The sequence below is a fragment of the Dermacentor silvarum genome, chromosome 3 (genome assembly GCF_013339745.2).
Source record: "Dermacentor silvarum isolate Dsil-2018 chromosome 3, BIME_Dsil_1.4, whole genome shotgun sequence".
Taxonomy (NCBI): Eukaryota; Metazoa; Arthropoda; class Arachnida; order Ixodida; family Ixodidae; genus Dermacentor; species Dermacentor silvarum.
In genome coordinates, this window is record NC_051156.1 from 89,742,555 (window position 1) to 89,769,917 (window position 27,363).

A 27,363-nucleotide genomic window follows, 5' to 3' on the forward strand; every position below is an offset into this window, starting at 1 on the left:
AACAATGGCTCCACGACAATTTTGGATACTTGTTAACCAAACGCTTATACTGTGTACTCCAACGCATTAAACAGAAGGGTGTTTCTCGAGCAATCGATCCTTGCTGAAACCAAAATGAAGCTCCTAGTTCCTGGAATATACTAATTGGCAACGCTGACCACCGCGAATTTGCGTCGACGGTGTGATTTAATGACACGATTTAATGACACAGTATTAAGGGACATGTCTTTCCGTGCGGCAGAAAACGCACAACTCCCCCCCCCCCCCCCCCCGTGACCAATCACAGCGATTTTTGTATTGTCGCATTACAGGGTCACAGTCATTGTGAACGATATGCAAAGCCCACTCATGGTATACGGTGAAGGTCTATGGCAAAATGAACTATTGAGTGATTCGTAAGAGGCTATGAAAACAATTCAAGAAACTCAGATACTTCAAGTAAGTTTACTGCGCCGATTTAGAGCCTGTACTCAAACCATTCCTCTATCTTTAACGTGCTATCACTGAATACGGGAGAGTTGTATTTTAATGATACCTGCCTAGTCTCCAGAATGTTTTTGTAAAGGTCACAACATTGGGCTTCTATGATTTTACAAATGTTGCGTCCTGTTGAAAAAAAGTGCTTGTGAAGAAACTGACAAGTTGAACTACGAGGCAGTGCAAGATTGCAGGAAATGCATGCAAAAAGGAGTTGTGATGGTACCTTTTGGTCGCAGTGCAACCCACTACGGTGGCTCAGCGGCTATGTTGTTGCACTGCTAAGCATGAGGTCGCAGGATCATGTCCCGGCCGCGGCGGCCGCATTTGGATGGGAACGAAATACAAAAACGCCTGTGTCCCGCGCACTGGAGACAGGTTAAAGAACCCCAGGGAGTGAAAATTATTCCGGAGCTCCCGTCCCTCATAATCAGATGGTGGTTTTGGCACGTAAAACCGTTAAGCTTAATTTGTAATTTTTTTAGCGGTAGTGCAAGACACCGTGAGCCAGTAGGTTACATTTTTGCGTAAATTTATTGAGTATAGTTCCTCATTGAGGAGAAATGATCGTTAACACAGCGCACACGTATGCCAGAAAGATTTGTGCTGAATGGAAGTTTTCGTTTAGAATAAATGCCATCCTTCAGCATACGAATTCGTTCGAATTTGTACGCGGAAGGATGGCATACACATATACCCTACGGGGAATTCGTACGAATCCGTACGGGAGGGAATTCGTATGAATTTTCAGGCTCATTGGTTGCCAGGTATAATTTTTACAGAGTTATGTTACTGATCAAAGCGCGCCACTTACATTGTCGCGGAACTGTTGCCGCATTTTTCATAACTACATCGCCAGACATATACACTGAATTTGATGATGCAGAGTTAAATTGAGTTGGATAGAATGTGCGACTCTAGTCTTATCAAAATAGAGAATAATCCGAGTTTTCAAAGATGAGAACATGCGCGGGGGATTTAGCTGTTTTAATATTTTTGTACAACGTTTTACGGTGGTTGAAGTAACTGTCGATGGTAGTTTTCGAGGAATTCAAAATTTTGTTTTATTACGCGCAGAAAAATTTGTGACGATGACAAGTTTATTACAGAAAGCAGTACATTCAGCTCACCTACACAAACTATCTGTGGACAGCTGATTAATGGGCTTAATAAAACAAACAAGATATGTGACGGTAGCTTCTAAGTAGCTTCTACCTGCACACTGCACACATGCATTTTTTAATGTGTCGTCGGCAGCCTGGTGTTCTTTGTGTAACTGCTTCTAACACTTGACAGCCTCGCTGTTACCGCTAGTAGAAGCTTACGGTTCACTGCTTGCACCAATAACGACGAATGTTCCGATGGACCACTTTGCATGATGCGGTAAATGCTAAGTAAACAAGCACGCACATTCAACGACGAGAAGCGCATATCCTTTGCACCTGGGACGTGCTCATGACATCCATGTAAGGGTAAATGAAGGTCTGGGTGTAGTGCGAAACCTTGGTAGCGATGAGGGGCAAGTGTTCGAAACCGTCACGTCGTGGGCCGTCGGACACAATGCCGTAGACTGCCCAGTGAGTCGGTGCGCAGTAGCCCACAACTGGGCTACCCGTGTCGCCCTGTATGCACACAAATGAAAATGATATAAAAATGAAAACAATATCTCTATATCTTCATCTTGATGTGCCGCGTGTTTGAACCTCGGGTGCTCGTGCAGTGGACTTCTCCCAGTAAGTAAACCGTCAAATTTTTGTCAATATGTCAGAATGCGAGAAATGGGCAACAAGTACAAAATTCAAAATAAGACTTGACCAAGGTTAGAGGAAGGGGATAAAACCGAAACTGGCTAATAGTGAATTAAAGATCTTTTTGTTATTATTGTTTGAATATAATTACAAATACCTTCATCAACGCTTCCCATATCGAGTAATAATGTTCTGAAAGCAATAACGTGCTTTAAGACAACGTTCTGCAACTTAAAATAAGGGAAATAATGTTCTGAAAACAATAAATATCCGGAATAAATGGCAAAGTAACTTTTAAGAATCTGTGGTGCAGGAACTTTATTGAAGTAAATAAAAATTCGGGTAATGGTAATTACAATTAATTGTTGCTTCTTGCTTAACACTTAGTGATCGTATCGACGATGGTCGCCGATCGTCGTAGAAAAGGCAATAGATGATGAACAATATATGGTAAAAGTAGATATGAAATTGTCACCGAATGTGCGTGCAACAATGCCCGGATATAGTCTAGGTTCCTTGGAAACATCTTAAGTTGCTAGCGGACCACAAACGAAGCAGGTTTAGATATGAATAGGCCAAGTACTTACGAAAATAGATGGGACATCCTTCACGTAAGCGCACAGTATGGACGGGTCCGCCGTCTTGTTGAAGTAATCCAAGCACCGGCTATTTGCAATGGAACTTGTAGTCATCTGCTTTAGCGTTTTCGCCCGGGAGCAATTTTCGCCTGCATTAATAATTATGTTCAGGTTTAACGGCTCTTTATTAGTTGCAATATTAAAAACAGTTCGATCGATCTGAAAAAAGACACACATTGATTTACGTAGCGTTTGTGCAACGCAGCCAACTTTCGTGGGCAGCTCATGCAGTCAGTTGACTTTCTTTGAATATTCGTTTCAGCAACATATTCTATGAGTGTTCCAACCCACACTAACTTTTCTACGATGGCGCTACATTCGATATCGTAATCTCAGCATTCATCGAATACTACACAACCATTGTCCCTAAAAAAGGTGTTAGTTTTTAAGCGATGTCTATGAGACCATACACGGCTACTAATAGATTGTGCGGTTTCAGATCTGAACAAATATTTCATTAGCATGTTATGCCAACGCACCGGTGTCCCAAAACTAACGACGCATACAACAAAAAATAGGGAAGAACGACCCGCATCATCCTTAGCGGGAAATTGTCTTCCAAAATGCCTTTAAGGCACATAAACGCCCTTAAAATCTACCTAGCTATACCACGATTCCAAAAGTACTCAATTTGTTTACGATTGCGTCAGCGTGAGATTGATGTTTGCAAAAAAGATTCTTGGAAAATGTTTCGCGCACTTCAGCAATTGATACAAAATGGTAGTGTTCTGTCTCATAAAAATGAAACACTAAACCAACTTACGTACCTAAACCGAGCTAAGCTGCTTGATGTTTCCGGCGCATGTTTGAAAGGTCGCTCAGGCTATCGCGCAAACATCTCAAGCAACCTTCTAGGTTACCTAGCTGTTTCAACATGTTGCTATATATTATGCACATACATACCATATAAAATCTTCCTAATGCTTTCGTAGTGCATTGATCATTGTCAGCACTCCTCCGCTCGGAGGAGTGCTGACAGTCGGCCGACTTGCTTGAACTGCCATCACATTGGTCACGTCGCCCGCTATTACAACAAACGTTGGTACTGCCCTCCTCATGCGCCGTATGCCCATAACCATCGCCCTCAATGCAATTCTGACCGTTGCGAACCTCACTTCGAACAAACTGCAATGACGGTCCCGCCAAGTCGTATCGACTTTTACCATTTCCGCGTGGAAACCAGTCGCCTACGCTGCTCTCTCGTCGTCCGTCATCTCGCTCGCCCAAATTAGGTCGTCCGTCGTCGCCAATTGAATGTCTGCCGCCGGAAAACTAGACGATGCAGCTCGCAGAGGTGATGCTACATTGACGAATTGTCCGCAAAATCTTCCGACCACACTGCAGACTCTGCGTAGCCTAATGGACCTTAAGGTAGATGGTGCACTCGTCGCAGCTCTCTTTGACACGAGCGCACAGATATCAGTGATGCGTTCGAATTAAGCCGGGTGTTGCGTCGTCTCTTCTTGTCAGACCTTTATCGTTCTTTGCGCCGGTGCATTGCGGCTTGCAAGTCCTTCCAACGCTGCAAACTTTCGTATTTGCTGCCTGCCGGCCCTCTTCGGCATTGTACATCCCAACGGTGCGGTTCTAGTGCATCGGAAGTGATTTCGTAGGACCAATTCCGACTACTCTTTCGTGGAACAGGTGGATCGCTGTAGCTTCTCACTACACAACATGATACGCACTGACGTGGACACTGTCAACCAACTGCGCCACTGATGTCCCGGACTTACTGCTTGATGACATCATCCTCCACCGAGGCGCTCCACGGCAACTGCTGACCGACCATGGTCGGCCGTTTCATTCACAAGTCGCCAACGATATTTTCGCTCTTGTTCTACACGTCACAATACAACTATACCACCCGCAGACAAATGGACATACAGAACGTCTTAACCGCGCCCTCAGCGAGATAATATCCGCCCGCGTTTTCTCAGATCCCCGCGATTGAGACAACAGTTTGCCTTATTTGCATACACCTCGTGCCGCCAGAACACTGCCTGCTTTTAGCTCTTGCTTAGCCGCCACCCCATGTCGCCCTTTGAGACACTACTCTCATCAGCTGCGCTCATTTCTACAGAATATGCCCGTGATGCTGCTGCTCGGGCCCAAATGGCTCGCCTGATCTCATGCGACTGTCTGTGCGATTAAAAGGCGCATTACGATAGCCACCTCAGAACCGTCCTCTTCTCACCAGAATCTGCGGTCTTTCTTTGGACGCGTTGCCACGCTGTCGGCCTGTCTTCGTAACTTCTTTCGCGCTACTATAGGCCTTACAAGATTTCACGCTAACTCATTGAGGTCACATACGAGATCGCCCTGATGGACGGTAGCTCGTCATTATAGGTGCCCCCTACCGACGTCGCGCTTATTTGTTTTCCCTCCTCAAGCCGTGCGTTTGCGCCTACAGCACCTTCCCTTCTCTAAGCACCAAGATGGCTCTCTGACCACCGGGACTCATATGTTGCAGTCTGTTCCCGCACTCTGAAGAAAGCGCTCAGCAAGACGAAGAAGACGACGATGAACAACGCGCGCGTTCGTGGTTCTAGTTGATTTGCCACATTGGCAGTGGCTTCTCTTTGTAGTTATTTTGCAAATTATAATTTTGCCTACTATTTGTCCCCATCTCATTATATGGATTAAAATTGCACTAAAATTATTGGCGAAGTGGTTGTTTTAGCATATCATCACCTAAAATGTAGCGATATGTTGTAGCAGATAGACGAATCGCCAGGATGATCGTGTCACCTCAATACGTAAGTGAATGGAGATGCAACTCCACAGACTAAATTCACGTTTGTTGATATACAGATATGTCAAAAATATTCAGCTTTCCTTCTGAAAGCCTTTTACGTCCTCCTATAACCATTTGCGAGTGCAGCAATTATTTTAATAATAATCTAAATAATAATATTTCAATACATTTTTCACCATGATGACGTACAGCACTTGGAGGGAGATTTGTTTACTGGACACAAATTAGGCATACGAAATTATTTTTATATTAAGCAGAATAATGAGAAATGCCATGATTGGAGACACAAATTTCAGGCGCAGCTTTATTACAACTTCTAGAGCAGGAAATATAGAATGCAAATGAATGCAGCCCTCTTGCTAAATCAGTGCTTTTGTTTCACCGGAACTGCATGGCAAGACGCTGTATTCGATCAAATGTTTTTTGCCAAATATGAAAAATAAAAGAATCAGCAACTCACATTCCTTCCCGCTTCCCCACCCAGCTGCATAGAGCTGCGTGTTATCTTGCAACTCCGCGTGTGTTTCGGGCAAGCATATGGGTTGTACCGTGCGACTGAAGGTAGCAGCTTCCTTCAGCTTGATCACAGCGATGTCATACTGAAACATTCATTGAGATCCGCAAATGTTGCGTCATATGTCAATCACCCAAAGAGAAACTGTTTTTATGTACACCTTGCGGTTTACGCAGCTTCAACCAAGCTTTAAAAAATGTGGTTTTGCTCAGGCGTAGGAGAACAACGGTATATTGACAGTATCCGCCTCTAGTTACTCATAATATTTCTTGATGTCAGCGTAGTTAGCTAATTAGATAATCTTAGGTGTGAAAACTTTTAAAACATTACCTGCTTGGCATAAGTGCGATTGTAAATGCTGCAGAGTGTTTTCAATACAGCGAATATAAAGTTTTTTTCATGACGATGTCTTTTGATTATTTAATTTTTCTATGCTCTGTTTTTTAAGCTAGAAAAAACGCCCTGGAGTATAAAAAAATTCAGATGTGATTTAGCGATAAAAAACGCATCTCGTTATAGCGTGGGATATTCCACGCACATGCAGTTATTAAGGGGAAAAAATCTTTCGATTTCTTTTGCCGCTTCACTCGAATCAACTAACAATCTGGAGATATCGACCAGGGCCTTCATCCCTTTTTTGTACATTGTACAACTCACCCTTGATGTGCTATTTTGTTATTGCCGCTTTGCCGTTTTTCTTATACCATTCGTGCTTGTTGTACATTTTTGTTTATACCGGCTCATTCGGTCGCACTTATTTGCATTTTTATATGTTCTAGCCTTTGTGCTTATGTTGCGTTTATTGCGTTATAGTGTATTCATCGCCTGCGTTTAATGTTAAACCCCCTGCATTGTAATTATGTTTGTATTGGCCGGATCTGCACTCACAATATGTTTGAGACTATTGTTCCGTTTGTTATGTGCAATTTCTTGTTTTGTTTGCGTCAAATTTGTCTTTGCAATGCTGTATTTGCCTGTCCCGGACATTTATACTGGGTCGTGGTCCCAGTCAATCTCGTACAGCGGCTTATTGACCACGGGCCTCTGCATCCCGATTGTGAGAATAAAGTTTGATTTGAAGCTTGGAAATGCCAAACATGCCTTGGCATTTCATGACAACTGTTCAAGGTCCCGAATCCATGATTCAAGACAAGTTAACCGCTTGCAAAGTGTCGTTCAAGAGCTCACTCGAAACACATCCTGCCTCAAGAACTGAAGTCCAGCGTGAGTTGCACTATATATATAAGCGCTTCTTGAAAGTGGCCGGCTGCCCACACTTCACACACATACCCTCTTTTCCAGTTTGACACTCCTACTGCTAACACATTATAAAAACTGCACGTTTTGCATGCAACAACTTTCAACAGTTTTTTCTGAGAACAAAGCCCACATACCTGTCATAAATGAAGCCGACGATAGAGTTTTGCTCAGCTCTTAGAGTTTGCCTATAGCTTATCGATTCGGACAATGCAGACGTGACATGACTGCCTCGATTACGGGGCCTATCGCTTCCTTTTACAACATACATACCGCCTTAGTTCATCAGAAACATGATTGAGAGCCCTGCAAACCAGATGCGCTAAATTGCGCAGTGGCATCATTGCTTTGTTTTGCATGGGCTTTTTGCAGTGCCAGGGAAAAAGCACAACATTAACCACATGTAACCACACAAATCAGCACCAAGAACCACAAATCCTGCAAAAGAATAAACCATCCTGATTCCAGCGTAGGACATAAATCGCACAAAGGATGAATTAGGATGGGGTAAGATCTTCGAAATTTTAGCGAATAATCAATTACGTAACAATCTGTGCCATAGCCATATGCAGCAAAGCTAAATCCTATCTTATTGAGTATCCTAATGATATTTATGAACGCATTGTATTTTTGCAGCAAATTTTTCTGAAGGCAAGGGGTGTTAATACACAATTGTGTCATATACTAGTATACATGACTAATGCTAACTGGGAGCGTTTTTGAAGCCAACTAATTGTAACTCAACTGTCATATAAGGCCTAATTGATATTTTCGAATGTATTTTGGACTGTCCGCTTGCGAATAATCTTCTCGTATACTTAATGAAAAAAGGTTGGTTGACTCAAGGACCAACGTAAGTAGTTAGCAACTGCAGCGGGCCTGTCGTACACGCGCTTTAACCAATTATGTTTGGTATGCCGAGGAATGTCTGCTTCTTGTGGCATTGAAGTACGTTGCTCAGTAAGCCAGCACATTAACTTTTTTACTTTCCACGTTTGTATTGTCCGAAGGTTGGCTCAATTTGCAACCGTAAGCATATTTGCCTTCATCAATGAGATAAGGTAAACAATATCTGATGTTCTTGTTGCATGTAACCGGCAACTCTGTCAACGCTAATTTCACATTCCTCGCATGCAGTCGCTCTGCCCTCTCGCTACACTTTCAAATATTTCTGATTCAAGTAAATCCTTGCTTCATTGTCGTTTCTATACATGTCGCCCAGGTGACAGAGCTCTCACCTACAAAGTTCATTGCAGTATGGGGAGAGAAGAGCACAATTCGCCATCGCGCACCTTTTCTAATCTCTCCTATTTTAAATATTTTTTTCCTGCGTTGTGAAACCAATGCTTGTATTTAAGTTTACCCGATCCTGTTAAGATACATAGAATCAGCTTTCGCAGGCTCCTAATATTTGCCTTTCATTAAAAAGTGAAAAAAAGTATGTTGCACTTGCTTCAAAAGAGGCTCCGCGCTCATGCAGACTTATCTGATAGTGTCACAGAAACATTTTCAGCGTGCACCATTTCCTGTCCACTGCGGAAGCGCTTGTGGACGCATATCTCCTCTGCCTCGATGACCTGCTCTCCTGGCAGCCTCAGGTTTGTGAAATGGGAACCGAGATGGACACGGACTTCGCTTGAAAGCTTGGCGCTGCAAAAGAAATACCATTGGCATCTTAACTCGACAGTCTCACCTGGTCATGCATTTAGTTTCCAATGGAGTTAAATATAACAATATTATCCTGGAAAACTCATCACAAGAGCGATGTTATTTCTCGCAATAATGTTAACGCCAATATTTTTTTGCTTGATGCGCTTTCTTGTTTTCAAAGCGAAGCTTTCTTTGCCTCTTCCCCCAAATTTTAGGGTGCTGACTGGTGGCATTTTCGGGTGGGCCGCCATCTTGCACGATTGGTCAGTACCAGATATAGTCCAAGCAAACAACGGATATAGTGCCAGCCGAGGCGGCCCGGTGCGATGCAGGTGATGCACGTAAGCGTAAGCGTGGACGTAAGCTTCAACACACATACACCGTCGTCTTCAGGTAGTCCCGTCATTCCGTCGTAGTATTTTGTAGCGACAGCTACATTGCGCCAGGTTTTCGCCTCTTCGCCGTCGCCGCACTTTGAGCCGTGGTCGAACTGTGACGTCACACCACGACCCTCGATTCTCCAGCAACTCGGCATGTCGCGGTCGCCGCGCGGCCACCGCTCCTACAGGCGCGCGTCTGCCGTTGCCTAGAAACTGCCACAGCTGGCGCACTCACCACGCCCTCTGTGTGACGTCACTCCACGGGCCTCGTTGCACCGGCAACTCGCGTCCTCGCGGTCGCCGCGCAGCCACCGCTCCTGCCGTTGGTAAAGCCCGCCGTTGGTAAAACCCCTATATAGTAAAAGTACCGCCATCTACTCTTTCCTCCGCCGTTTTCTCTCCTAAAACGCTTGTTTTTTTTCTTTACTTTTTGCTTGCGAAAGCAAGTCTACGGTGGCGCCCCTAGAAAGTCCCCGTTGAAGCTTTCAGGCCGGGCGCGCGCCGCGGCCGCCGCCGGCGACTGCGGCTGCGCAGCGTGACTTTCAACATGGCTCTGAGGCCGAAAAAAAACAGAATATAAAGAAGTGAAAGGGCGCGCTATCATTGTCCAATCGGAGATACAGGAGAGAGATAAGCGGCGTTGATCTAAGGATGGCGGTATTTTTCCTATATAGGAACTTTAGCTGTTGGGCGCTCGCTGCACCACCTGTATGACGTCACACCCCGCGATCCGCAGCTGTTATAACCGGGGGTATAGAAGGGGAGAGCTCGCGTCGCCGCAGCCATAGTTGAGGCCGCAGTATTATATAACTACAAGCGAAGCCGAAGCGCAGCCCGGGGTGTGTAGCTATCGCTACTCGACTAGGTTTAGCGACAGCTACACCACAGCCATTTTTGTTTTACCCTTACTGCGTTTTGATTATTTCTCTGTTGTCATCACAGCTCCGCTTTCTTCATTTCGTCGTCCTCATCATGCCGCCGTCGTCACGTCTCGCCATCATCATATGCTATTGCCATTCGGTCCATGAATTCATCGTCGTCATTCTTTCGACGTCATGCCTTCGGCGTTACACCATTGTAATGATGCAGTCGTCGTCATAACGATGTAGTCCTGCCCCCGTAATCGTGTCGTCGTTGCCATTTCATCGTCGTCATATAGCCGTCCGTCTGTATTAGTGGCCATGCCGTTATCGTGATGCCGTTGTGTTCATTTCTTAGTCGTTACTTCTTCGTCGTCTTGCTCGCTTCCTCATCTTATTGTCGTCATGACATCGTCGTAATTTCATTGTCATCATGCTGTCACCATGCCGCCGTCGTCGGCACATCATCGTCGTCATTCCTTTCTCGTCATGCGCGAAATCCGCATGTTCGAGTGCAGAAGTTTACGTTAGGCGAGGTGATTCCCGTCGAATGTGTGTCCAAATTGTTCGTGTGCTCTATGCCTGAAAGTTGCCGCTAAGCACAAATAAGGTTTTCTCGCAAAAAACACAACTGACAACCTCGCTTAAGCCGCTTCCCACAGTGCAATAGATTAAACACACAGGCGCGCGCACACGCACATGCATATATATATATATATATATATATATATATATATAGATCGTGACAAGTCGTGTTCTGTTTGACAGTAGTGCATTTCGTTCGAGGCACAATTGGTAAGTCGCATTTACTTTTATTCATTTCTCTGAGGCTACTTTGGAACAAATTTGAGTTTTAGGGACGTTCTGTTAGGCGGAGGGCAGTGTTGGTCTCTTCTGATCGTGGTAGAGGTAGCTTAATTTTCTAGTTAATTTAATGCTTGCCTTCAGGAAGGCGTGACAACTGAATGCTCGAGCAAGGATAGCGTCAGTGTTTTTTTTTTTTCGCAGAGATATGTAGAAAGTTCACGTGAGTCTCCGTTAAACTAAGACTGTTTTCGGATTTCGCGTGTTCTGGAAATAACGCTGTATCAGGTTAGATACTGGTTGTTCTGGAGTATCCTTCAGCGGATTTTAGAAATCACCGGATGGTACTGCCCGCAAGCACGTAGAGCGTACCGTGCCTTAAAAACGGACTGCGCGAATCGCTTTTAGTGAAGGTATACTCTACAGAATTGATTTCTCTTCGACGTATTATGTAAGGGTATGTCGAAGGCTGTGCGTGTCTCGCACGTGTGTTTAGAAGGCGGCAGCATTTGAGTTTTATGTAGTGCGTGGAAGTACTTATAAATAAGTGCGAATCTTCTTGTATTCTAGCACGCGTAATTTGCGCAAGTTTCTTGTTGTTTGCTTAATGCGTCAAGGATTTTGACCGCAAAGTGAGAGCGAGTCTGATAATACATCCGTGAAGTCAACGAGGCTCTCAGTGGCACTATTACGTGCGTTAACAACGGATGCAGAGTTCGAACAAATGACATTTCAATTCTCAATGATTTAGGGTCATTCCGCAGTTAAGTTGGAGTATTCTAGTACAGGACGAACGAATCAGGCGTTGGCTACCATCTTAGTGTCTGGTGAGGCAGATTTTTATTACGTTGAAGTGAAGAAAGTGTTCAAAATGCCTTAGAAGATATGTGTGACACAGACAGACAGACAGACAGACAGACAGACAGACAGACAGACAGACAGACAGACAGACAGACAGACAGACAGACAGACAGACAGACAGACAGACAGACAGACAGACAGACAGACAGACAGACAGACAGACAGACAGACAGACAGACAGACAGACAGACAGACAGACAGACAGACAGACAGACAGACAGACAGACAGACAGACAGACAGACAGACAAAGAACGTGTATTCAGGTCCAGAAGAACTGCGTTGGGACGCCCCCTTTCGGTAGCAGTCGCGGGCCGCTTCCACGCAGGGACCGGAAGACCGTGGCCCTCCGTCCTCTCGCAGGCCCACTGGACAGCCCGAAGTTGAACCGAGAGGTCGCCGCTTTTAAGGGCTTCCTCCTAGTCCTCTTCGTTGTTGAACTCTGTGTCGCGTAACGCAGGACATTGCCAGAGCATATGAGCTAATGAGCAGTACGCCTCTCCGCAATCCGGACAATGCGGTTCGATGTTGGGCGATAAGTGACTAAATCTGCCTCTCAAATGGAAGGACCCCGTATGGAGCATCCTAAAGGCTGTCTATTGCGATCGAGTGAGTCTAGGGTGAGGAAGTGGAAAAGCCCCCCGAGAAAGATGATAATGAGTCAAGATCTCGTGGAAAGTGAGGAGCGAGTCCCTGTATGTCCCGGTGTCCCCGCCTTCGAATCCGCCGGCACCGCCGCGGTTAGCGAAACCTCGCGCACGATCATGGGCAAATTCATTGGCGTTGGGAACATAGGGATGTACGTTGGCCCCCATGTGGGCCGGGAACCATTTTATGGTGTGAAAGCCGGCAGCCCCCTCACTGCCAAGGATGGCCGCTGCCTCCCGCGAGATCGAACTCGAAGCGAAAGCCCTAGCTGCGGGCCGCGAGTCCGTGAATATATTTGGACGCGACGGGTCCTTCATTCCTATAGCGATGGCCGTTTGCTCAGCCACCGTTGCCGAAACATTTCTAATCGAGGCAGAACATAGGAGTTTGCCTGTATGGTCGACCGAAACCACTTCGAAGCAATCGGAACGCCCGTACTGGGCTGCATCGACAAAGGCTGCGAGATCCCGACTATCTGCAACCGATTTCAATAAAGAACGGGCCCGATATATGCGGCGGCCTACATTGTATTGCGGGTGGACATTTCTTGGAAGTGGAGCTACCGTAAACGTACCTCTGATTGAGGACGGTAGAGTCTTACGTTCGTTAGTCGCCGCAAGACCGCAGCCTATGGATTCCAGGATACGCCTACCAGCCCGCGAGCACGATAGACGCACTATCTGAGTCATCTGCTGGGCCTCCATCACCTCCGAGAGGGAGTTACGCATGCTAATTTTATCAGCTTCTGGGTGCTGGTGGTGTTAGGCAAGCCTAGAACTCGCATTATACGTTTGCGCATTAGTGCATCGGTGTTTGCCTCTTCCCTTTTGGACCAGTGCAGCGCCAAAGTGACGTAATTAATGTGGCTCATGAAAAACACATCGTAGATCCAAAGAAGATTGCTCTCGCTCAGCCCTCCCCTGCGGTTCGAGACCCTGAGTATGAGCCTAAGCATGCTCTCTGTCTTGTAGGCAATGCGGGCTGTGAGTTGCCCCCCTTGGACTCCAGTAGGAAGGAGTCCGAGGATCCTGATGGAGTCTACCGTGGGGATCATCAGCCCATCCCCTGTGTATAGAGCTATGGGAGTCTGTTCTAAAAGAGTGAGGGTCCTCACCCCTTGTCGGGTGGGTCTGTACAGTAATAACTCGGACTTAGCCGGTGACAGGCTCAGGCCCGAACCGACTAGAAAGTTCTCCGTGATGTCTAGTGCCTGTTGAAGTACCTGCTCTACCCCGGCGTCGGACCCTCCCATTCACCACACGGTGATATCGTCCGCGTAGAGAGCATGGTTAGTCCCGCGCACCATGGGCAGTCACTCCGAGAAGCCCTTCATGGCAATATTTAAGAGTAGAGGAGATATGACTACACCATGTGGGGTGCCTCTCGCTCCTAAGGTAAATTCCTCGGATTTTACTTGACCGATCTTGATGGTAGCCCTGCGATCCCTGAGAAAGGAGCTAACGTATGCGTCAAAACGTTGTCCCAGCCCCATATCTGAGACTGCCTCAAGCACAAACTTGTGCGAGATATTGTCAAAAGCTTCGGCCAGGTCTAGAGCTAGTATGCCTCTAGTATCCCTGGTGTAGTTGTCAATCATTTGTCTCTGGATAAGGAGCATGACGTCCTGTGTGGATTGTGCAGGTCTAAATCCTACCATATTGTGTGGAAATAGCTCTTTGTATTCTATGTACCGGGATACCCGATTGTGAATCGCATGTTCGGCCACCTTGCCCACGCAGGACGTAAGCGAGATGGGCCGGATGTTCTCCAGCGCTAGAGGTTTGGCTGACTTTGGGATGAGCACAACCGAGGCCGTCTGCCAGGATTCGGGGACCAGCCCCGTCTCCCAGATTTTGTTGACTTCCTCAGAGAGCTTCTCGATGGATTTGCCGTCCAAGTTACGTAAGAGCTTATTTGAGATTCTTTCCGGCCCGGTGCAGAGCGCCCGTTGAGCTCGTGGAGGACCTCCCGAAGCTCGGGTTCAGTCAAAGGTGCGTCCAGCTCCTCAACCAGTCCCCCCGGTAACGAGCATAGTCCGCGTCCCCGGAAGGGCGCAGCGGAAGATATCTGTCCGCTAACCCCTGCAGGAGGACCTTTTCGGACACCTCCTTCGCCTTTTGGCTATGAACGATTCTGTCAATAGCCAATCTGTGATTACCTTTGGACTGCGACTCATCAAGTAATTGTTTGAGCAGGTTCCACTTGCCTCCCACTCTCATCTGTCCGTCAACTGAAGAACATACTTCGTTCCACTGCTGTTTTGACAGTTCCATAGAGTAGGCTTCAATCTCGCGATTGAGCTGCGCAATTTTCTTTCGATGTATGCGATTGAATATTTGCGTCCTCCATCGGACTAGGGGGGAATTCAAGGCCTCTAAGAGGTGCGCGAGACGCGCATCCATCCGATCAACTCTCAGGTTCGTTTTGACAACCTTGGTTGCAGCATTAGCATCCTCCTTGAGCCCTGCAATGAGGCTGTCTAAGCTGTCGTATTGATCCTGGACCTCCTTTCACAATTTCCGAAACGCATCTCAGTCCGTCACTTTAAGTTCTCTGAGGGGAGCGGCATTGACTGTTAGGGTAATAGCCAATATGAAGTGGTCGCTACCTACATTCTCTTATAAATTTTGCCACCCTGCCCCTGGGACGTTCTTGACGAACGCCTAGTCTGTAGTTGTGTCTCGGGCCACCGACGTGCCAGTTCTCGTCGGGTATTGCGGATCCATAATAAGTTCCAGCGAACAGTCCGATACCGCCTTTAGGAGATTGTTACCATTGGGGGATTGCCTATGGTAGCCCCAAGCGTCGTGAGGAGCATTAAAATCTCCGACTACCACGATGGGGTCTCCCTTGGCCAGAGCCACCGCTTTTGCCATGATTGAAGCGAACGCCTGCCGCTTGTCCGATGGCGAGCTGTAGACATTCAGGATGAAAACGTTGTTTTTGAGCCAGCTTTTGGGGATGATTTCGACCATAATCACCTCCGCCCTGGTTTTGCCCAGTTGTAATATGTGTTCCTGAAAGCAGCATTTTTTTTTTTGCGACCAAGAGCTGCCAAACCGCGCTTCCCTCCTCGCGCACCGAGACGACACGATAGCCCGCGAAGGTTAGCGTATCACAGAGAGTTTCCTGGAACATAATTACGTGTGGTTTGACCCCCTGAGAAGCGACAAACTGCTGCAGAGGAGCCCTGCGCCTTTTGAAACTAGGTCAGTTCCACTGCCACACGACCAGCTGATTAGCGTTGCCCGCCATGATTACGGTTCTCAATTAGCCACTCCCATATGGGGTTCACAGCTACCGCGCCTCCAAGCGACTGTGCAATGCTCGGGCCTTTCGGAGGCGAGCGTGCGGTAGCTAGCGCTGCCTGCGTACTTTCAAGAGACGACACTCTTTTAAGTAGGGTAGTCATGCTATCAGCAAGCTGTTTAATCAATTGCCGCATGCTTTGCAGTGCCTTACTGTTGGACTCGGTCTCCATAGAGCCCCACTCCCCTTGCGGGGGCGAGGCCCTACGTTTACCCGAGCGCGCCTGTGCCTCCCTGTTGGGGGCATTTGCTGTCTTTCACCATGCGAGGAGTAAGATTTGCGGAACGACTCAGACTCAGCCCTCATCTGTTGAAGCTCGGCCTTTAGGCGAGGACTCTCTTGGATCAACGTAGCTACCCTGGCCCGGTCTTCCCTATGCTCAGGCAATGCTACCTGCGTTACCTTTGGTGGCGGCGCCGTTGGCTTCGGCTTGGCACGATCCGCCTACGTATGCTCTTCCTGGATTCGCACCCGGCAGTGACTACGAAATGCCCACACTAATCTCCCCGGCGTGCGAGCGGCCAGCCTGGCCGCAACTTAAAGGGACGGCGAACGCCTTGTGAAAGGCTTCATACCAGAGACGTGGACAATCTCGGCAGCGCGACAGCGGTGGTCAGTTGGAAGCACAATAGGTTGGACGCGATAATTAGCGGGAGTAGTCTGTTCCAAGACTAAGTACGGGCCTATGAACCGAAACTGAAACTTGTCGCACAAGCCATGAGTGCGAACTGGTGTCCGCAGAAGCACTTCATTGCCCCGGCGGAAGAACACGGCGCGATGGGATGCGACATAGAGGTTCTTGCGGTCCTGTTGCCTTGCTTCACTGTTAATGCGGGCGGGCTGGCGAAAGTGGAGGAGGCGTGATATATATTGTTCGCAAGAGGATGCAGCTGGAGTGACAGAGGCGGAGAAGAAAGAGACGTCAAGAAAAGAATAGGGCTAACCGCCATAGACGAGGTAGAATGGTGAGTAATCAGTTGTGTGTTGTACGGCGGTATTGTACGCAAAAGTCACGAATGGCAAAATTTGTCCCAGTTTGTGTGGTCTGGTTGAATGTACGTGGCTATCATGTCGGAGAGCGTGCGATGAAAGTGCTTAGTGAGGCCGTTGGTTTGAGGGTGGTAACTGGAGGTTGTCGTGTGGGTGGTGCCGGAGGGTCGGAGCAATTCGTCTACGATTAGCGAAAGGAATGCCTTTCCACGGTTGCTCAGGATTACACGAGGAGCACCCTGACGCAGGATTAATGCTTGAAGTATAAATGCAGCCACTTCAGAAGCCGACGCCGAAGTCACGCAAACTGTTTCGGCCTAACCTGTCAGGTGGTCAACGGCTGTCACTATCCCTCGATTGCCGGTCAGAGTCGTGGGAAGGGGATCATGCAGGTCAGTGCCAACGACTTTGAATGGTGCGGACGGACACGGCAGCTCTCCCGTTATATATATACAGGGTGTCCCAGCTATCACGCAGCACGATTTAAAAAAAGTGGAACGGCGTTACGCGAAGCCAACCTAGTGCGTATTGTTTCCAATACAGTGGAGTATCCGCCAGTAATTTTTTCGTTACTGAGATTTAATTAATTAATTGTAAATATTTATCTAACTCGAGAAGTACTGTCCTAATTATCAAAGTGTCAATGAGAACGTTGTAGAGCAACATGAAAAACTCCCGATGTAGCTTTCGTTGCTCAATACGTGCAACATAAATGTGTTTTTTCGAGTGTGAAAGAAGGCCGCGATTACAGGCAGAATTTTACAAGTATGGCTTTTTGAGCTAGTTGGTTTTATACATCAGAGGTGGTCATAGCGCTAGAAGACACGGACAAGAACGAGAGAACAGGACGAGCGCTAACTCGAACAGGACGAACGCTAACTAAAGTTCCTGTTCTCTCGTTCTTGTCCGTGTCTTCTAGCGCTATCAACGCGCAAAATTGCCGCACGACTGGCCTCTCGAGGTACTTTGCGTGTATTAGCGGGCTTCTTTCATGCTCGGAAAAACACTTTTATCTATCACGTATTGAGCAACAGAAAGCTGTATCGGAAGTTTTTCATGTTGCTCTGCAACTTTCTCATTGACACTTTGATAATTAGGACAGTACTTCTCGAGTTAGATAATTAATTACAATAAATAATTAAATCTCAGTAACGAAAAAAATACTCGCGGCTACTCCACTGTACTGGAAACAATACGCACTAGGTCTGCTTCGCGTAACGCCGTTCCTCTTTTTTTTAATCGTGCTGCGTGATAGCTGGGATACCCTGTATATATATATATATATATATATATATATATATGTCACAGTAGAGGCATTAACGTAAACAAGAACTTAAGTGTATTTGTTCCAACAGTTCCGAGACTTGAACTCTCTTAGTCAAGGCAGTGTCACAGTTTGATTGAAAGTTCTCAAGCTTTGAAAATGCTTTGACGAAGAGAGTTTCACCCTGGAAGGTGTATGGCATAAATAAACTTTAAGTTTTCCAGCGCCTTCATTATGGGCTAATTTCATGAGATGAAAACTGGCCCACAAATCTACGTTGTCCTGATATATATATATATATATATATATATATATATATATATAGTGTACGTCCACGCAAGCTGGCCCAAATTCGCGCGGTCCGTGCTGCGAAATCCTGATGCACACCTTCAAGTGGAAGGTGGAAGGAGTGTGAGGCATTGGATAGAGTAGTTGAACAGGGGGAAATAAGAACTTCCGCCTATTTAAACGCGCAATTAATCGCTTACTCTGTGCGCTCTTGTCACCGATCACGCTCAATGACTAGTTTGATGATCGATAACCTGTGCTTCAGGAAATAGTGACGCGTCACTGGCACAATGCAACAATTGATTTCGTTCAACTCTGCTTTTTCCTTAACATCCACGGCTCACGATCCGATGATTAGGCAGTAATAACGCAAGCGGAGCGCCACATTGAACCCTGAAGGAGCGCTGAGTGAAAGAAAATTAGAAACTTTGTTATCCCATTCAGGATTTCCTTTTGTTGTACCTGATTCCGCAGAATCGATGCTCATTGTTCACGCACCTCAGAGCATTTTGTATGTTACTTCTGTGCATTAGAGGTAACAACCTCAGACTTTTTTTATTATTTTTTCCACACCTTTGAATTGTGCTATAGGCGCATTTTCTAACAGCTTAAGGCACCCAGTGGGAAACCAAGAAAGTTTACTAGGAAAAGTGCAGTCAGTAGCTTTGACTCTGACACATACCAGTGGAGGCCTAAATTTCTCTTCTGCATGTTGTGCCAATACTTCGAAGACTTCCATAGGCGTCAAGACTAGTTCACGATTAATCAGGTGATCACGTACTATTAAATGGCGCAGGCGAATCTATTGTTTAGGTTCCCTGGCCACATTGATTTCAACCCAGCGGTCTTTCTAACTTTAAGCGCAAGTGCGCTTTCTCAGTGTACTGCTTGTTGCATCACCTTTGTAACATTTAGAAACAGGGTGTGGAAACGCTGCAGAATGCTCCATATAAAAAGTTTTATCAAGAACTCCGTTGGATGTAAAGTGGGATGATTATGATGATGGTTATTATAATGAAGATGACCCTAAAGACGCCCATTCATGAACTTTCTTACTCTATGCAGTGCGCGGCCGTCAATACGTGATGGTCACCGATGAGGACACCGTCGCAGAAGTGACTTTGCGTCGGCGACGGTGCGTTCAAGTGCAGCGCAGCCATCCAGGGCCAGACGCCATGGTCCGCATCTTCTGGCACCGCGTTCACTCGAACTCTTGGGGGCTCAGAGATGACGACGGGTCTACCACACTGGCTGGCTGAAATAAAGTGCGAGAAATATTGTTCCCTCTTAATGTTCTACCTTTAATTATAGTGTCAGCGCTATACGTCGATGCAGTTCAGCGTAAAAATACCTAGGATATGACACACCTGGTATATTACCACCTCGGACAATTTTCAGACAGCTGGAGCTTTTTGAACGGGCACAAACACCTTTTTTTAAAGCGGGTTATGAAACGCTTCCCTATTAGCGATGCAGCTGCCATGGTTGAGAAAGGAACATGATAACTCTTTCAGAGCAGTAAAATGGTGGTAGGCATCATGAAGCGTTTATTACTCTGTTGTATCTTTATGACGAGTTCGATGTCTCACGAAGAGACCTTAACTGTTTCTTTTTGGGCAGCGGGCTCTATAAATTTCCTACATGAAATTACCGATTGTCTTGTATGGGCTTAGACAATTTAACATTTACCACTGCCTCAGAAGGAAGAATTTACCTACCTGTGATCTAACAAACTTCTTTCAAATACGCTTGAACAATGACTATTGTGTATAGCTTCTTCGGCGCGTTACTGCAAGTTAAATGCTGATTTTATTTGCGAGCGATCGTGCGCAATCGAAAACAGTAAAAAACAGTAATTTCAGGCAACGCTAATTCAGTAAATTTGCAGGTGTGAGTGCAGTTTTTTTTTTTTTTTGTTATCGTGCAAATTCACGGCTGCGGCATCTGACGCGCTGTCTCTCGTCGTGACGATAAATGCGGAAGGCTCTGGAAGGAAACGTCGCGCTATGTTCGTTCACTCCCCGTAACCCAGTGTCCACTCTTAGTGTCCGATGGCAATCAACATTAGTAGGTCAAATGTTTTCTAAATGATAATGCAGGACAATGTTGTCTGTTATGGATAACTGTTAGATATTAATACACGGTGTCGTCCGGAACTGCGAATGATTCTGTGAAAAGCTTTCGCATATGTTGCTATACATTACGACTCTGTGCTGGCCATAGTACTTTTCATCTATTCAACATATGTTTTGTTTGGTCCAGTATAGTGGCTGCATCATTCTAGACGAATAAAAGTTAAGTTTCTTTTGAAACCTCTGTGGCACTGTGATTTATTTGCATCCTATTCGCTCATATTCCTAAAGAACCTACTGGACGAATTGCCGTTAATAACCCTAATTATGATCACGTTAAGACATACGCCACTCGTACAGTTTAATGTCACACTGGCGCTTGAGCTGAGGCGAGTCGCAAGCTCGCCTCAGCTTCGAAATAAACATAGCTGCTGGCGTAGTGGTCGCAATGCCGGACGCTGAAGAAAGTCAAACATTCGCGCCAAGCAGCATAAGATCTTGACGGCACTGCAATTTCCGGTTATGACGTCACCTTTTATTTTTTGCTTGCTGTTAGTTGTCCCCCCGATACGTAGATGGCGACGGTTGCAACGAGCCTTCATTTTCTTGGCATGTGGGCTTCCATGGAAGCTATGCTACCAGTTTACATATACCTTGGAGTGAAACCAGAGACAAGTGAAATGTACTTAACCGCACCATTTAATACTTCCCAACGACATTATATTCACGCTGTTCTTGTGGCGTCATTATTTTCCGTGGTCTACCCATGGTAGCCTGGAATGAACTGAATGAGATGCTAGACCGTGGTGACGTCACTACGTGATTTCTATGCTGTTAGGTAATTTTCCACTCGGAGTAGCTTACGCAACCGTAATCTTTACCGGGAAACACACGCGGGAGAAGGAACATGCTTCGCATTATTCGCATACGTCAGAAGCATACGTTATACGGTTTGCACTTTTCACATGAGGGTTTTGAATGACGTCAACCCCTTTCGAAGCAGCTGCAAACCTGATCTTTACCGGAACGCGTCGCAGGGTGTTCCCATTGTTCACACGTGCCTTATCATCCATCATGTGGTTTTGATGCTTGTTTCGTGGTTTTTCTTTTGAAAACGAGTGCTGAGCTGCATGCTGTACGCCTGATGCTGTACGCCTGCACTAGTGGCGCAAGGCTAAAGAGAAAGCGGAGCTGATCGGTTCCTAGCTGGTCATGGCTATACGAACTGTATAAGCATTTCCTTGTGGTCCGTGGCATGGGGGAAGCACTTGCAGTCCGAGCACACGTAGGGGAAGTGGAGCGAAAGCTATGCACAGTTTATGGGCGCCGCGCAGCAGACAAAACGCCCGGATGACGTCACGGCGCATGCGCAGTAGCGCGCATCTGATGGGAGCTCGGCCGAGCCACCACTCGAGGAGCCTGCTGCAATCACAGACATCGCGAGCGTTCGGCGCTAATGCGGGGAAACGGAAAAACGTCGTTTGCTTCGGGAGCACATTTGCGCGTTGCCCCGTTCGTACTGCTACAATTTGTTTCACTCTCTCTCTCTCTCTCGCTCTCAGTTCCTCTTTCTATTCAATTTTTAGCCTGTCATTTCTTGCTTTCGCGAACGAAACGTAAATTTCCTCGGCAGGTAGAGGTATATAGCTTCTCTGTAAGAATGGTGGCTACCGAATGCCAAATTTTACTGAACAGTCGTATCGATGAGCGCCACCGAGTGTTAACTGATAGAATTCAATGTACCACAACAAATACCAAATTTTATGCCAAGCCGCAAGAGAATTCGTGATTGAGGAATGAGGGCAAGAATTTGGAGCCAGACGGCAGTATTGCGTAGTGCCAACATGGCTGCATCGGTCCTAAAGATGACGTTTTCTGACGGGAATTCTTTTAGGAACTTTCGATTAGCTTGGTAAAATGAACACTTGTACACAAAATATTTCTTAATGTGTCTATATACTATTATAATTCGGCATTTTTTTTTCCAAAATGTGAAGAACTCTGAATGCCAAACTTCTTCTGAAATTCTATTTTTCATTGCATTTTATCTGCTGCGGATCCATGCATAGAGAAAATCTACATCGCGTAGCAGAAGGAGGGCGAATTAGCTTCTTATGCTAATTAGGATGCAGATGCTTCTTTTTTTACTTTTTTGACACGTGTAAGTGAATTTAAAACGAACGATGTATATATATATATATATATATATATATATATATATATATATATATATATATAGAGAGAGAGAGAGAGAGAGAGAGAGAGAGATTTGCGGTAGCCACTCGCTGCAAAGGTTGTTACTTATATTGCTTTACCTGAATACGAAACACGTTTCCTGACGCCTCTCCGCTCACCAGCCTTTAAATGTTGTCCTTCATTCATCAGGTGGTGCCCACGCTTTGCATTGCGAGGCATATTTCTCATATTCCATAAAACAGCTCTCTTTAGGTCTCTCTCAAGTGGCTACCTGCTTCTGATACAAGCTTTACCAACATTGCTAATAAGCAGCCGAGATGGCACGGGCTAAAAATGATGGCTGTGCTAGCATACAGGTCGCGAATTCAAAATACATATTTAGCACTCTCTGTAATGCGTTGTATCAGTCTGGGTGATACTTGTAGGAGCCATCGTTGAACAGATAATGTGACAATTGATTGAAAGATGGTATGCTGGAAAAGCTACATAGGCGATCAGATATATATAGGCTATGGGTTTGCAGGCAAAGGCATTACGCATACACAAATATAGGTTTACAATGGGGACGCATTGGCGTGTGGAAACATTTTTCGCCTCCTCAGAAGCACACTTGGATTGCAAAGGTTAACATGACCTTTCCAAATTACCATTTTTTTACTTCATCAAAATCGCCAGACCACGGATTACTGAGTGCACCTCTGCATTCAGGCAGCTGAAGAGCGCTACAGTATTCAGAAACCAGGAATGTGTCACGCCGGTTTCGCTGCACGCTAAGGAAGTATTCATTAGGATCAAGTGAACCAGATAAACTGATGTTACACACGGCGATATGCTAGCCGAGATGTTGCAATGGGAACGAAAAGGTCTTAATTGCATGTGGTAAGTGATTATATTACATCGGTAACTTCGTTAGCTTAAATCATTTGTTTTTGGTTTGAAGTCTATGAATTCTTATTTTTTTCACGAGTTACGTACAGTGAAGGCCACCATTCGACGGATTCCTAGCGCTGGAGAATAAGAGTCTAGCTGGTAGCACCTATAGAATATAAAAAAAGGACTCGAAGGCACCCTAGTAGGTTCCTTGAGATTAGCGTACTGAATACAGTGAACTAAGGGCATCCAGCAAGCTTTTGAACGACCCGATAAGACGGATGGGATGACCGGCCTAAACTGGGGAACAGAAGAGTAAAACCATGGTCAGCGCCCCTTCAGAGGGGATTGCCGGCTACTCTAGTCTGGTAAGCTGTTTCTTTGGTTTACGTTCCTATGCTTTTTTTGCGACATTGCCAATGAGCTTCATCACACGTCATGCTAGGTCGACGTAGAAAGCTGTAAATAACTATGCCAACTGCGGGGATGCAGTGGTTATGGAGTTTTGCAGGTGACCACGAGATTGCGAGTTTGCTGGCGGTCATGGGCACAGTATTCCTACTGGACAGAATGCAAAACTTTTCGTGTGACGATCTTAAGATGCACGTTGATGAATTGCTGGTTTTAACCTAATCCAAAATAAGGAGCTTTGTGACGATATAGCACGTTGGTGAATTGACTGATGTCACTGTACCTACGCAGCACATGTGACATCGTCCTCGGTCTGATAATTACGCGCTAGCGTGCAGGCATATTTCATTTGTTATAAGTGGGCCACTGTCGACTTATTTGGATACGAATCTAATATGTATAGTAAGTATCAAATATCGAATCGAATATCGAATATTGAAACGGAGACGCGCCTATACGTATATAGCAGGAATAATAATTTTTATTGGGGTATAATCAGCTAACTAACTTCTACTGTCAGTAAAAAAATAGAGGCACCTATGACGAACGATTATGATCAGCTTTAAGCCTAGCATTACTATAACTGCGATTAAAAGAACTGGGCCAAATAGCCACTCGATCCCTTCAGAGCCTGGTTGCAAAGAAGCTTTCCAAGGCTGACAGGCTGATGTGGGGCTAGCTTTCCAAAAACTCTAAATACATGGACATTCAGAAAAATAGCATAACTTGTGGAAGAAGGAAAAGAAAAAGCTGGTGATGTAGTTGTGTGTCGTAGACAGAACAAAGAATAAAGGGCACGTTACAAAAATAAACATCACTGGTTCAAGCGTAGAAGATAAAACTGTTACATGACAAGACTGCAAGAACGACTAATTGGCAGATAAGAAGCAAGGATAACCCGTGGTCATTTAATGGACGAGAAGAGCTACCGAGGGGCCTGCTTTTGGTTATTCACATCGATGTAAAGACCAAAGATAAGGAAGGAAAGGAAGAAACACCGGAAAAATTTTTGTTTTTGATTGAAGTGTAAAACTTAAAAGCTAAAGTGAAATGTAAGAGGAGAAGCACACCGTTTGCTACTGGTGGGAGCCCAACCACAACCACCGCACCTCATCCCAAGCTCACCAAAGGACAAGAAGTCACCTGGCGCCGACTCCAAACACACTCCTTTCCCAGCCCACAAATATACGCACACTTTTACCCTGACTTTACAGACCAACACTGCTCATTATGTCGTTCCATAGCCTCCCTAAATCATATTCTCTGGGACTGCAGAGAAGATCCCCCCCCTCCCCCCACCAGATCTCCTGGTCGCTCCCTCGCCTGAAGCGTGGGAAGCGATACTTATGAACCCGAACCTGAAGGTTCAACTTCAGGCCATCAAAAGAGCCGACGAGGTGGCTGTGAGGCATCACCTAGTAGCCACCCCTCACTAAGCCAAATTAGCAAAATAAGTTGTTTCCTCCTCCACAACCACCGCAATATTGGCGCGTTAGATTACCAATTTTTGCCACGGGGACGGCTGTTCCCACGTCCATTTCATGGGTATTTATATATATGTACAAGCTAACACCCAAGACGTATTAGTGAGCGCCACGCCTCCGCCATGCAACCGAAAACAAAGCTTGCATTACCAATTTTTTCTGCACTGCTCGGGAACGTTGTCGTTGTTTTGCCTGTGAAAATTCACGATATTTTGTTAAGTAGTCGGAGAACAGTAACGCGACTTTACCAGTCGGTTGTTGCTAAATATTTGGTTAGTTTCAATATTCGAAAGGGCCGAATAGTTCATTTTGGAACACCAATCGAATATTACACGTGTTGGCGTATTCCTATACGAAATTTCCTATATTCGCCCGCCCCTACATTTTAATATCAATTGTGTTTAAGAAGTAGTTGTTGCCTATGGAGGCGCTGGCTGCTCCTCCTGAATTACATGATATTTATGTTCTAAACAAAGGTTACAAAAGGGGCAACTATTAGGCAAAAATGCGGTGACGGCATTTCAAAAGTTCTCGTACACGAAATATAAATGTTCTTGGGAAAGCCCACAGGGGGTCCCCTTTGAGTGCCAATTTAGAAGCGTGACACTACTAACAAGGAAAACAATCTCAGGGAAGCACGCAAACAAGTATATTAACACTTCTTTTTACCGATTCGGCGATGAATATTGTCTGTTCAGCCATTAAAGAACACGGCTTCCAATTGCCGCTCTTATAGTGCGTGGTGCGGTAGTGCAAAAATTTGAGCAGTATAAACGATGAAACATCCACTCCGACAAGTATTGACCGTCCGTCCGTTCGTGGCACAAAGAAGGAATCAGTCACCTTTCTTCTTCTCATGAACCTCTCGCAGGCCATTCAAAGCAGCAGTAGCGCTTACCCGTTCCTTGACAGTCTACACCCCTTCTGTTGACGTAGGTAATCAGAAGCAGCGTTATCTTTGACAGTAAAGAATGGAGACGCATGGCGTCGTCGCTAAACTACTACGACGGGCGTCAACAACTGACCAAACGGAGGGCTTCCGAGAGCTGCCAAAATAAGAAGGAAAGAAAGTTTCAAATGTTTCCGGCCGTCCACGGTGGGTGGCGCTCGTCTTCCGGTGAGTTGACTGATTATTCACATATCTGTAGAAGGATAATCGCGTTCCGGGAAGAAAACTGAATCCGGAGTTAAGAGTCTGACGAAAGCACGCCGAAACCGGACACCGCAAGTGGCTGGACGTGACAAGATAGTGGCCACAATCAGGCATATCGCGCTGCTTCCGCGGCATCACTTGGCACATGAGGTGGAGGCACGCCGAACGAAGCGTGACAGTTGGTCTTCTAGCTGCACGAAAGCGAGAGTAAAAGTGTGGAGATACATAACGGAGATTTCCTTGCTCCAAATGGAATGAGTAAGCTCCTCGACTGTGCCTGTTACAAATACGACACAGTCAAGAACGCGAAGCTTACCGCTGTGGCATTTGCTTGCGTACGCCTTGGCACTGACAGCATGCTGGCAACTCACCAACTAACACCTTTCACAAATGCCGTTGTCATGTGTCTGTCCTCAGGCAAACGCGCTCTTCGAATCCTGCTGAATGGGCTATGCGTTACGCAGTAAATCGATCTGCAATATTTCTTCTCACACGCATCTCTGTCATGACAAATACACTTGACGCAATGCGGAGTGTAACTACTAGACCTGTCCCTCATAAGCAGATCGAAGCTTAGGATAGCGGAGATTCAGTTAAATGAATCTCAGGCGGGCTGAATTCAGGCATCTTATTGGGCAAGGCGACCTCCAAAATCCAATATCATCGAGTACACTCACAGCAGGCACACGCAAACAAGCGTCAATTTAGACATACGTAAAAAGGGCAAATATTTTCT

At 46.0% G+C, this 27,363-nt stretch overlaps 1 protein-coding gene across 3 annotated transcripts; it reads right to left on the bottom strand.

Moving 5' to 3' along the window:
• Nucleotides 1–1,462: 1,462 nt before the first annotated feature.
• Nucleotides 1,463–26,527, bottom strand: LOC119445572 (chymotrypsinogen A-like). 3 transcript variants are annotated; one of them, XM_049663420.1, is made up of 6 exons: nucleotides 26,373–26,527; nucleotides 19,498–19,696; nucleotides 8,910–9,039; nucleotides 6,079–6,217; nucleotides 2,813–2,952; nucleotides 1,463–2,099 (listed from the first exon to the last, which is right to left on the bottom strand). In XM_049663420.1, exons 1-6 carry the CDS (start codon nucleotides 26,455–26,457, stop codon nucleotides 1,890–1,892), a joined length of 903 nt encoding a protein of 300 aa, XP_049519377.1. In that variant the 5' UTR covers nucleotides 26,458–26,527; the 3' UTR covers nucleotides 1,463–1,889. The 3 variants fall into 3 exon arrangements, with proteins under 3 accessions (XP_049519377.1, XP_037565770.1, XP_049519379.1); XM_037709842.2 differs by having other exon boundaries at nucleotides 26,318–26,401; XM_049663422.1 differs by having other exon boundaries at nucleotides 19,498–19,692; nucleotides 26,318–26,399.
• Between the last annotated feature and the right edge of the window lie 836 nt (nucleotides 26,528–27,363).

What these genes read in the sequence shown, in the direction of transcription:
- LOC119445572 (XM_049663420.1), bottom strand. Translation starts at nt 26,457, where the DNA reads ATGCGTCTCCATTCTTTACTGTCAAAGATAACGCTGCTTCTGATTACC. An exon ending in TCCGCAGTGGACAGGAAATG is followed by an intron (nt 6,218 to 8,909) that starts GTGCACGCTGAA and finishes TGAATGTTTCAG; the next exon opens with TATGACATCGCTGTGATCAA. An exon ending in AGGATGTCCCATCTATTTTC is followed by an intron (nt 2,100 to 2,812) that starts GTAAGTACTTGG and finishes GTGTGCATACAG; the next exon opens with GGCGACACGGGTAGCCCAGT.